The sequence below is a fragment of the Ailuropoda melanoleuca genome, chromosome 16 (assembly GCF_002007445.2).
Source record: "Ailuropoda melanoleuca isolate Jingjing chromosome 16, ASM200744v2, whole genome shotgun sequence".
Classification (NCBI taxonomy): domain Eukaryota; kingdom Metazoa; phylum Chordata; class Mammalia; order Carnivora; family Ursidae; genus Ailuropoda; species Ailuropoda melanoleuca.
In genome coordinates, this window is record NC_048233.1 from 42,667,828 (window position 1) to 42,677,848 (window position 10,021).

The 10,021-nt window shown below is 57.7% G+C and overlaps 2 protein-coding genes across 3 annotated transcripts in view; both read left to right on the forward strand.

Moving 5' to 3' along the window:
- Nucleotides 1-211: 211 nt before the first annotated feature.
- IGFBP6 (insulin like growth factor binding protein 6) lies at nt 212-4,014 on the forward strand. The gene is made up of 4 exons (XM_034644618.1): nt 212-647; nt 2,703-2,842; nt 3,033-3,152; nt 3,677-4,014. Exons 1-4 carry the CDS (start codon nt 314-316, stop codon nt 3,797-3,799), a joined length of 717 nt encoding a protein of 238 aa, XP_034500509.1. The 5' UTR covers nt 212-313; the 3' UTR covers nt 3,800-4,014.
- A 132-nt stretch (nt 4,015-4,146) lies between these two features.
- SOAT2 (sterol O-acyltransferase 2) overlaps nt 4,147-10,021 on the forward strand; it is a 10,349-nt gene continuing 4,474 nt past the window's right edge. Inside the window, exons 1-7 of one of the 2 annotated variants that reach the window (XM_034644616.1) lie at nt 4,147-5,245; nt 5,724-5,779; nt 6,280-6,416; nt 6,767-6,826; nt 7,146-7,253; nt 8,722-8,998; nt 9,425-9,490. In XM_034644616.1, coding sequence (XP_034500507.1) covers nt 5,170-5,245; nt 5,724-5,779; nt 6,280-6,416; nt 6,767-6,826; nt 7,146-7,253; nt 8,722-8,998; nt 9,425-9,490 — 780 coding nt within the window. In that variant the 5' untranslated portion in view covers nt 4,147-5,169. Of the gene's footprint in view, nt 5,246-5,723; nt 5,780-6,279; nt 6,417-6,766; nt 6,827-7,145; nt 7,254-8,721; nt 8,999-9,424; nt 9,495-10,021 lie in introns of both variants that reach the window. The other variant, XM_019803809.2, reaches the window with a different exon arrangement.

Consider the following 10,021-nt stretch of genomic DNA (forward strand, 5'->3'; position numbering starts at 1 on the left):
TCCGGCTCCCAAATTCCGGCCGAGAGTCCCGGGAACAAAGCAAGAAAAATCAGAGTAATTTGGGAAGTAAACAGAAACTGGGAAGGGAGGGGGGGGAGAGAAAAGTGGGGAGGACCCAGGTGGGGGGGGGGGGCCTCTCCAGTCCCACCCAGTTTAGGGAATGCCCCTGCCTTCTCCCTCACCCCCCTTCACCTGGCTCTTAAAGGGCCCGGCCCCTGACCGGCGGCTACTTAAGGCCGAGGGGCGGCGGCGGCGGGGAGCAGCTGCGCTACGACTGCTCTGGGAGGAGTGGACGGGACAAGAAATCCTGACCATGACCCCCCCCAGGCTGCTGCCGCCCCTGCTGCTGCTAACTCTGCTGCTCGCTGCCCGCTCAGGAGCCGCCTTGGCACGGTGCCCAGGCTGCGGGCAGGGGGTGCAGGCGGGTTGCCCAGGGGCCTGCGTGGAGGAGGAGGATGGGGGGCCGCCGGCGGCGGAGGGCTGTACGGAAGCCGGGGGCTGTCTCAGGAGGGAGGGGCAGCCGTGCGGGGTCTACACCCCGAACTGCGTCCCAGGACTGCAGTGCCACCCGCCGGAGGAAGACGAGGCGCCCCTGCGGGCGCTGCTGCTGGGCCGCGGCCGCTGCCGCCGTGCGCGCGGGCCCTCGGGTGAGTCGGCGCCCCGCCCCCGCCCCGCCCACGTGAGCCCCGCAAAGCCGCGGGCAGGGTCCTGGACAGAAGGGTCCTGGACAGCAGGGCGCGGGCAGCCTTGCAAGCCTCTGGGTTCTCTCAGTGATGCTTCTTCTTCCTAACTCCGGGGGGAGGGCACGTTTTGGGGATGAAGGGGCAAGGGCGGGAAGCAGCTAGAAGGCTGGGGTGCGGCTACAAGCCCTGGGGACAAAGCAGGGAAATGTCTGAGCTCTCAACCTTTTCTCCCCCCCTCTGTTTACTTTCTCTTGAAGGGAAAGGTGAGCATGCAGGGGTTTAGGGCCATGCCATACACCACAGCATCCCAGCTCCTTCCCTCCCCCCACCCACTGGGAGCTGGAGAAAGGACCCAGATGTTGTTCCCAGCTGCCATTGGGAGAAGGAGGGAAGGGAACCCAGACTCCCAAATCCTGCACACACTGAGAAATAGCCCCCCTCTTCTCCCCTTAATATCAGGGTATCCAAAGCACCTGAACATGGGATGGGGTCTAGAACAGAAGATGCCCCAAACCCAGAATGGTTTCAGACTAGACTAGGGTCAGAGGGGAGGCTCTGGGGACCTCAAGACGAGGGGATAGAGGTGGGAAAAGGAGGAATCTGCCAAACCAGGGTTATGATTTAAAGCTGCTCAGAACCCTCCACCCACTACCCCACCCTACCCCACCCTACCCCACCCTACCCCACCCTACCCCAGGGAGGGAAATAGAAGTCTGAGTCATTAGGTGGGTGGGACAGAAGTGAGTCAGAATCCAAAAGATGGGGGGCAGCAAGGGCATAGGGAGGGTAAGAAACTGAAAGCAGTCCCCCCCACCCCAGGGGCATCTGAGCTCCTGGTTTCTTCCTTGGGAAGGGATGAGAAGTTAACTTGGAGGGTTTTGGTTGTTTTTTTTTTCCTTCAGTCCAAATGCCTGGGTCCACGCTGTTAGGGGTCCTCATAGAAGGGGCTGTCTAGGTGGGTCAGAGAAGGTAATGAGAGCATGGTCGTGGTAGGGTGCTAAATGGAGGGAATGAGGGGCAAGGTCTGAGAAGGGTGGAGGAAGGATCAGAGTCAGGACTGCAGAGGGAATGGCTGTTGGGTAGCGGGTAGTAGGCAGCTGAGAGCAGCTGTCTAGGCTTGAGGAGTGGGGACTTGAGAAGAGCTTGTCTTTGGGCATGAAAAGGAAGAGATGATCCCTCTGGGGCCATAATATCTAATTTTACAGCTGGGGCAAATTCCAAGCAGTGCGTACTCCCCTCCCTGCATTTTCCTCACCCTGACATCCTGGTCCTGATTTATTTCCTCACCTCCTCCCATCCTGAGCTTTCCCCAGGCCCCCCAGACACCATGTATGACACTTTCTCCAGAGCCAAGAACAGCCTGCAGGTTCGAAACCCTTCCTTCCCTGTATCTGTGCAACCTGCACTCTGCCTGTCCGGGTTAAGGGCTGAATCGTACCTGCTCCTGGGACCGCTGGGGTTGAGCTGGGCTGAGCTATGGGGGACCAGAAGGGAGAGGCCCCCACTGCAGTGCCCCAAAAGTAACCATGTCTAAAGCCTGGGAGGGATGGGCTGAGTCACAGCAGGGTCACACCGGGGACACGCATTCCACTTGGGTCCCTGCTAACCCCCTCCCACGTCCCTTGCTCTTCTGCCACATCCTCCTGGCTTGGTGCGCCCCCTGCTGGCCTCTGGGGGAACAGCCAGGTCTTTTCACCCCGAGCCCAAGGCCTCCCTATATATTTGTACTTGTGCTCGATGTTTGCTTTCCAAAGTGCCTCTCCCTTGTAAGACTTAAGACTAGTCTGGAGATATTGTCAGGAAAGGTACTATCACTCTTTGTCAATGAGAGAGAAACTGAGACCAGAACAAGGTAAAGTTGGAGGCAAGTTCTAACCGCCCTCATTTCCACTACTTGGAAAGCTCTTCTCTTCCTCCCACTCCGGGGAATCAGAGTGAGAAAGGCTCTCTTCCATTTGGTTCTGGTCTTTGACTTCTGATTTCTGGACTCTTCCTCCCCCATTCCTCTTGTGGCTGTAGGAGAGAATCCTAAGGAGAGCAAACCCCAAGCAGGGACCACTCGCCCACAGGACGCGAACCGCAGAGACCAACAGAGGAATCCAGGGGCCTCTACCACTCCAGGCCGGCCCAATCCTGGGGGTGTCCAAGACACTGAGATGGTGCGTTTGCGACTGGCAAAGGACAGGAGGGGTGGGGAGCCCTGGAAACTCCCATCTGAGGCTGTCCCCTTGGGCTTGGAGAGGTCTCCCACCTGCGTGTCCTGGGAGCCTAGCTGGGGCGCGGGAGGGGGTGCTATACAGTGGAGCTAGGCTGGGACGGTCCTGAGCGGCCTGCTCTCCCTTCTCCCAGGGCCCCTGCCGCAGACATCTGGACTCAGTGCTGCAGCAGCTGCAGACCGAGGTCTATCGCGGGGTTCACACCCTCTACGTGCCTAATTGTGACCATCGGGGCTTCTACCGGAAGCGGCAGGTGAGGCCCCTCCTCTCCTCTCTTTCCCTTGGCCCAGCAGCACGAAGCCCCTACCAGGGATGGGGTGAGGGGAGCTTACAAAGGGCATAAAGAAGACACTGCCCCTGCCTTTCAGATCTCCCCGCTTCGAGGCCCACACAAACACAGAGGACAGCCGCACGTTATAGTAGGGAGCCAGACTGCCTAACTCCGGGGTTCACCTTTGCGAGGTGGCTCAGGGGCGCCTAGGGGCTGTGAACACACAGGTGGCTGAGCCCTGGCCCCAGAGTCTGAGAATTTGCATTTCTAACACAGTCCCTAGTGCCGCTGCCATGGCTGGATTGGGAACCACACTTTGAGAACTATGGTTCCGGCCTGGAACAACAGGCCCAATTTAGTGGGTGGGGAAGAGGGGAGCAAGAGGAGGGAGCCCAGAGAGCCTCCCAGTCCTGAGAGCTCTTCGATGTTCCTGCACACTCAGATGCAGACCCATAGCCCGCCCCCACCCACGGGCGGAACCTCTGATCCTTGTGCTCTCTCCCCAGTGCCGCTCCTCCCAGGGGCAGCGCCGAGGTCCCTGCTGGTGTGTGGATCGGATGGGCCAGCCCCTGTCGGGGTCCCCGGATGGTGATGGAAGCTCCTCCTGCCCCCCTGGGAACAGTGGCTAAGGCTGGTGGGGGTGCTGCAGGGCCACCGAGAGGAGCATGGGGCTGTCATCTTGGGTCATTTGTTGAGTGATGAGTAACTCAGGAGCCCTGAGCCCCACACTCCACCTTCAGGCCCTACCCCACTGTTCCCCTCACCCCTGGGAACCCCACACATGGAAAGATTGTTAGTGTGGGCTTGGGGTGTGAATAAAGCTATGTTGGGGGTCTCTGGCCTACGTCTTTGTGTCTCTACCTCTCACATTTATGGAGCCCCCAGCCCTTCTCTCTCACACCTTCAGCTCTCGCCCCCCCACCCCCACCCCNCTCGCCCAACTACCCACCAGGGAGTGGGAGCAGGGGAGACATGGAGGCCATGGCCTTTGTCTCCGTTTGTGACCTTGTTTCTAACACTAATATTTAGACACAACAGGAGAGGGGAGAGGAAGGATTAATAGTTAATCCCCAGCAGGAACCCAATAAAGAGGAACTCTCAAAGCACTTACCTTTCTGTTACATCCTACTAAAAAGGGAAGGAAATTCTTACTTATCGAGCCCCTCCCGCGGCCAGACCCTGCAGCGTGTGTTTCTCGGTGGACTGCCTCATTTTGTGTTTACAATAACCTCGTGAGGTAGGGACTTTTGCCCCTGTTTTTCAGGGGAGGAAACTGTGGCTTAAAACATTTGGGTCACTTGCCTGAAGTTACAGAGCTGGTAAATGAGGATTTAAATCTTGTTCTTCCATCAGCGGCAATGCCTGGCGTCCCCTAGGCCCTGAATAAGTGTTCGTTTTGCCTCCTTTCTGCCCACACGCTAACCCAAGCAGGTGTAGGGAAGAGCTGGCGTTCAGGGGCCCTGGCACCCAGCACTTCCTGGAGGGGCCGCAGCACCACCTTTGCCACAGGTGCCAACCCCATCGCGACATGAATCACATGCATATGACACACCTTATCGCACGGTCTAAGGGAGCTAAGCGCGCCGATACCCGGAGGTCCTTCAGGCTGCTGGGAAGGAGATCGACCAGCGAGTCACGCTAGGCGATAAGCCTCCGAGAAGCAAAGTCCCCCTCCCCACGACACACACAGGTGCACAGGTGCCAAGCCACTCTTCCTGTGGGAAGGGTGGCTCACTCAGCTGGACATCTGGGGGGCGAGTAGGGCCGTTGAGGGGTGGCGACCATCCCTGGGACAGCCAGCAGAGCCCAGCCTGGAGCTGAGAAGCGTTACCCTCTGGACCAGATAACCTGCAGGGCTCCTGGAGGCTCCTCCCCCCGAAGGGACTTTAGTCTTTGGAGCTGTCCGGATGAGCTGAGTGAGATAAGAGCTGGCAGGCTGCGAGGGCAGGGAGGGAGGGAACATTTCACAGCCGCCCGCTGCCCGGTCAAGACTCCCATCATGGAGCCAAAGGCGGCCCGATTGCGGCGGGGAGAAGGGCCGAGAGCAGAGCAAGAGGACCGATGCTCAGGAGAAGGTGAACTACCCTGTGGGAGTGCAGAGAGCTCAGGGGACTGGAGGTGCGGATGCACTGTTGAGAGGGGGCTCCTGCTGTCTTGGGAGACAAGGGAAGGCAGCCGCTGCCTCTGCCCCTCACTGCCCAGCAGGGAGAGGGAAGTGAAAAGAGATTCAGAGATGGGGCCTTGCCCTAGCTCGGGGACTCTTTCACCACCACCACCACCACCACCCCACCCCACCCCCGCCCTGGGTGAATGGAGTGGCTTCCTTTCTCCCAGGTAATGTCATTAGGCTCCCAGTGGCCTCCTCACCCCCTGCAAAAATAACTTTCCCTTCTGATCGCCCCACCATGATCTTAGATACTCCACTGGTCGGGGGCGGGGAGGCTGCTGAGCGGACAGAAAGCATTTCCTGAACAGAGGATGCTTCTGGGTCTGTCTGAGGTGGCAGAACCCTAAATTCTCCCCTTGGGTGTGCCCTTTGACCCTTCCTCCTAGGAAACGCTGAGAAGGACAGAGGCATGGACTTGGTGCAATGGACCAGGCATATGGAGGTGAGGGAGGTCAGAGGTCAAGATGGACAGGTCTTGGAGTGGAGGGCAGTAGGGACAAGGACCAGCTTGGTGATAAAGACAGTTTGTTCTTGGGCTCAAACCCCTCAGATCAGGTGAGAGCTAAGGGATAAGATGGAGGGGTTTGAAATACAGGTCAGTAAGGCAGGGGCCAAAAGTCAGCCAGTGAACAGTCTTCTATTGGTGGGACTAAAGGTCAGGAGAGGGAAGGCTGGGGGAGAGGGAGAAGAGAGTAGGGTCACAGATGACCAGACGGTCGGCATCCAGAGCCTGGCACTGGAAGTGGCTTTCCGTGGTCCTCACTGCTGCTCTGGGAAGCCAGAGAGAAATAAATCTGGGGGGAACCCCTGGGCCGGAGGCGTGCCTGTTCCTGGCACTTAGTGAGGTCCCTGACACACAGAGGAGCTCAGGAAATCCATGGTGAATGAGACATGGCTGACTGGACAGAGAGCCAGCCGCCCCTGTCCTGCTTTGTCCTGCAGGCTGTGAAGACACAGCTCTTGGAGCAAGCTCAGGGACCGCTGCTGGAGCTGCTGGACCGGGCCATGTGGGAGGCCGTGCAATCCTACCCACCACAGGGTGGACCTCTGCCCTCCGTTCCTCCAGACTCCTCGAGCAAGTGAGCGTCTGCGGATCCGGGGGCTGGGCTCCTGTAGCGGCCTCCTCCTTTGTGAGGATTATGAGCCCTAAATATCGTGTCACCCATCCTTTGCCAGCATGGGCATGACCCCAACTTCAGCCTTCACTCTTTTCCCCTTATTGCCTCTGCCTGCCTGACCCTGACCTCCACCTCCAGGCCTTGTTCTGCCCTGGCCCTGACCTTCCACCTGGTCCTGCCCTCTGGCCCTCACCCTGACCTTCCTCTGCTCCTGCCCTTGGCTGCCAAGTATTCATCTTTCTGCAAGGCTCTGCCTTCGGCCCAGGGCCTTCTTAATTGGGTCCTGACCCAGAACAACTATCTTCATTCAGGGCCCGGGAGCCATCCCTGGGGAAACGGAAAATGTTCATCATCCGAAAGTCCCTGCTTGAGTAAGTCCCCAGCAAGGACGGGGGACGGGAGGAAAAGAAAGAGCTTTGGCTGGGGGTCCAGGACCCCTCAATTTTAACCCTCAGGTTCTAGGTGTTTGGAGGGAAGACTTGGAGAGGGTTTCTCAAGTTCATTTTCCCCCTTTGCCCTGGGCGTGATTGTGGAAGCGAGGCCACCAGGATGAGAAATCCCAGCCATGTCCCAGCCCTTAGTTGCAAGTTCCCAATCGCTAGTCCGCACCCCACCTGGGTACTGTGCCTGAGCTGGTCCCCACGACCTTGAGGACCCTCCCACCCCGACACTAGGCCCCTGTCCCCGCAGCGAGCTGATGGAGGTGCAGCATTTCCGCACCATCTACCACATGTTCATTGCCGGCCTGTGTGTCTTCATCATCAGCACCCTGGCCATCGACCTCATTGACGAGGGCAGGTAGGTCCCCCCCCGGGACAGGCCCACAGATCAGACCCCCTAGGTCCCCAGTGTTCCACTTGCCATTGGCCTGAGCGCGCACAGCCTCCATCCCCCACACTTTGATCCTTTGATTATTGGACACACATGAACTTTGCTTCCAACAATCTTCCCACCGAAAACACACTCTCAGACTTCTTCCTTCCACAGTCTTGGATGGCCCTTGGTCTGACCTCCCGGGTCAGCCACTCTGGGGACATTCTGTCTCCCGCTCAAATACTTCTCAGTAGGAACCTTGCCCGGAGGCAGACGCACGTGAGCACGCAGGCCCACGTCACCGCACCGCTCACCCACACTCCCTCCCAAGTCAGCACTGTTCAATCCAAGTAACCTTCATTGAGCTCCTCCCAAGTTCCCGCCCTGGGGGCCAGACCCCATCCCTGTCTGTGAGGCACTCCCAGTCTTGTGGGGAACCCAGATATGCCCACAGGCATCCCCCCAGAGCACCCCCCACGCTGGGGATGAGTCTCAGAGGGCCGCTAGCCCGGGGGGAGGGGTTCTGTATCTTCACAGCCCCTCCCTCACCCTAAGTATGGTTTAGGAAGCAGTGAAAAGAAGGGGACCCAGGATCCGCGGGTTCTGCAACTGTATGTCCTTCCGGGGAAGTTGTTGTTAATTGTATGAGTAGAAGGATCAAATCTCAGGAAAAAGTTCAAATACACGTAAAAGTGACAGTCCTTCCTGACCACTCCACCAACCCCAGACCGCTGTCAGAGCTCACAATTTTCACAGTTTTGAGAGTTTCCCTCCAGAACATTTTCCACGTGTTCACATCCACAAGTATATGAGAACCAAGACGGTATCTGTTGTGAGGCTTCACGTACTTAAACTTCCGGTACTTACTGCTGTTTTTACTCCGGAGCAACTTATCTTCCTAGCTTAGAGATGTTTCCATGTCAGCCCACTGTTCCTAACAACTGCAGCCTAGAGGTCCCAGCTTTTGGTCCTTTACTCCTGGACATTTAGGTGGTTTCCAGTTTTTCCCCGTTACAAAGCATACACTCTAAACATAAGCAAATAAAACACCCAGCGACCTGCTTTCTACTAACTGCCCTCCACAGCCACAGACACTCAAAAAGAACACAACTAACGGAAATCGAAATCGAGGCTAAGCTCTGAGTACCTCGTACTCTAATAACCTGTGGCTACAATGTTCTGAGCCCTCCTGCAACACCGTAGGATTCAGAGGGCTGTAAAGGTCATTTGTAAGCAAACCCACCCCCTGATGGAGTCTTTTCCGGCAACACCCTGTGCTAGGAGTTCGGGATCCCAGAGGTGCCATCGGGAACAACCTCACATATGGGGCCCTGGTAACTTCCACAAAATACCTCAGTTTGAGCTATTTTCTTCCAAGAGCTCTGACTGCAGAGGGAGGGGACAAAGATGGGCCACACACGTGTCTCCTTTGTTTTTCCCTCTCCACTCCAAGGCTGATGCTGGAGTTTGACCTACTGATCTTCAGCTTTGGACAGCTGCCCTTGGCCCTGATGACGTGGTTCCCCATGTTCCTGTCCACTCTGCTGGTGCCCTACCAGGCCCTGCGGCTGTGGGCGAGGCCCCGGGCTGCAGGGGCCTGGACGCTGGGGATGGGCCTAGGCTGCGCGCTGCTGGCCGCCCACACCGCCGTGCTCTGCGTCCTGCCGGTCCACGTGGCCCTGAAGTATCAGCTCCCGCCCGCCTCGCGCTGTGTCCTAGTCTTCGAGCAGGTGATGGGCGGAGCCGAGGCTGGGGCGGGGCTCCCGTGGGGGAGGGAGCTTGAGACTAAGGTACAGGTAGGGGCGGAGCTAGTTCCTAGGGACGGAGTCCGGCGCCAAGAATTTGAGCGCACCAGCTGGCTCCGGGGAAATTTGTGGCTTCGCAAATATCATCGGACTTCCCAAGGAGTCACGAGGGCTGGCTGGCTGGCTGGCTGGAGGCTCCGCCCTGGCCTTTCCTGTACCCCTTTACCCTTGACTCATCCCAGCAGCTGCCTGTTAGGCTGTAAGACTACCCGACAGAAAGATAAAGTGTGGGCTTTGACCTTACAGATTTTGCAGTCTGCCTGCCTCTCTTCCGTAAACGAGCGCACAGAGATGTTAAGTGATTTGCTCAAAGCCACACAGCAATGTAACCTCCCTTCCCTTCCATCTCAGGTCAGGTTCCTGATGAAGAGCTACTCCTTCCTGAGAGAGGCTGTGCCTGGAACCGTTTGTGCTAGAGTAGGTGAGGCCTTGGGCTGGCCCTGCTGTGCACTCAGTCCCTTAGGCCGGTTGAGTGAATTCAGCGGTTGCAGGATTCTCATAAAAGCTGTGGCTTCCTAAGCCTGTGTTGCCCCCAGGGCAAAACTCTGGCCTCCAACTGGACTCTGCAGGCCTTAGTCGTTAGGATTCTCAGGTCCGCCTCTGAGATATGGTACCTCTGTTACCCAGGACTTCTGACACTTTCCAATTTCCAGGCCTGGCCTGGAAAGACCCAGGATATGAGAGCCTTATATTGGGAAGTCAGAACAGAAGGAGAGAAAGAATGTGTGGTGGAACTTGTGCGTGCCAAATGAAACGCTGACCCAGCAGGTCCTGTACCAGAAAGTAGGGTGCCTGGAACGAGAGCAAAAGAAGGGTGTCAAAGAGCAGTTTCCGCTCCTGCCTAGTTTCACTTTCCCCACCACACCTCCAGACCCAATATCCAGTCCCTCACCCATCACCTGAACCCCTGTCCTATCCGGCCCTCCCCCCAACCCCCAGCTCTCAGCT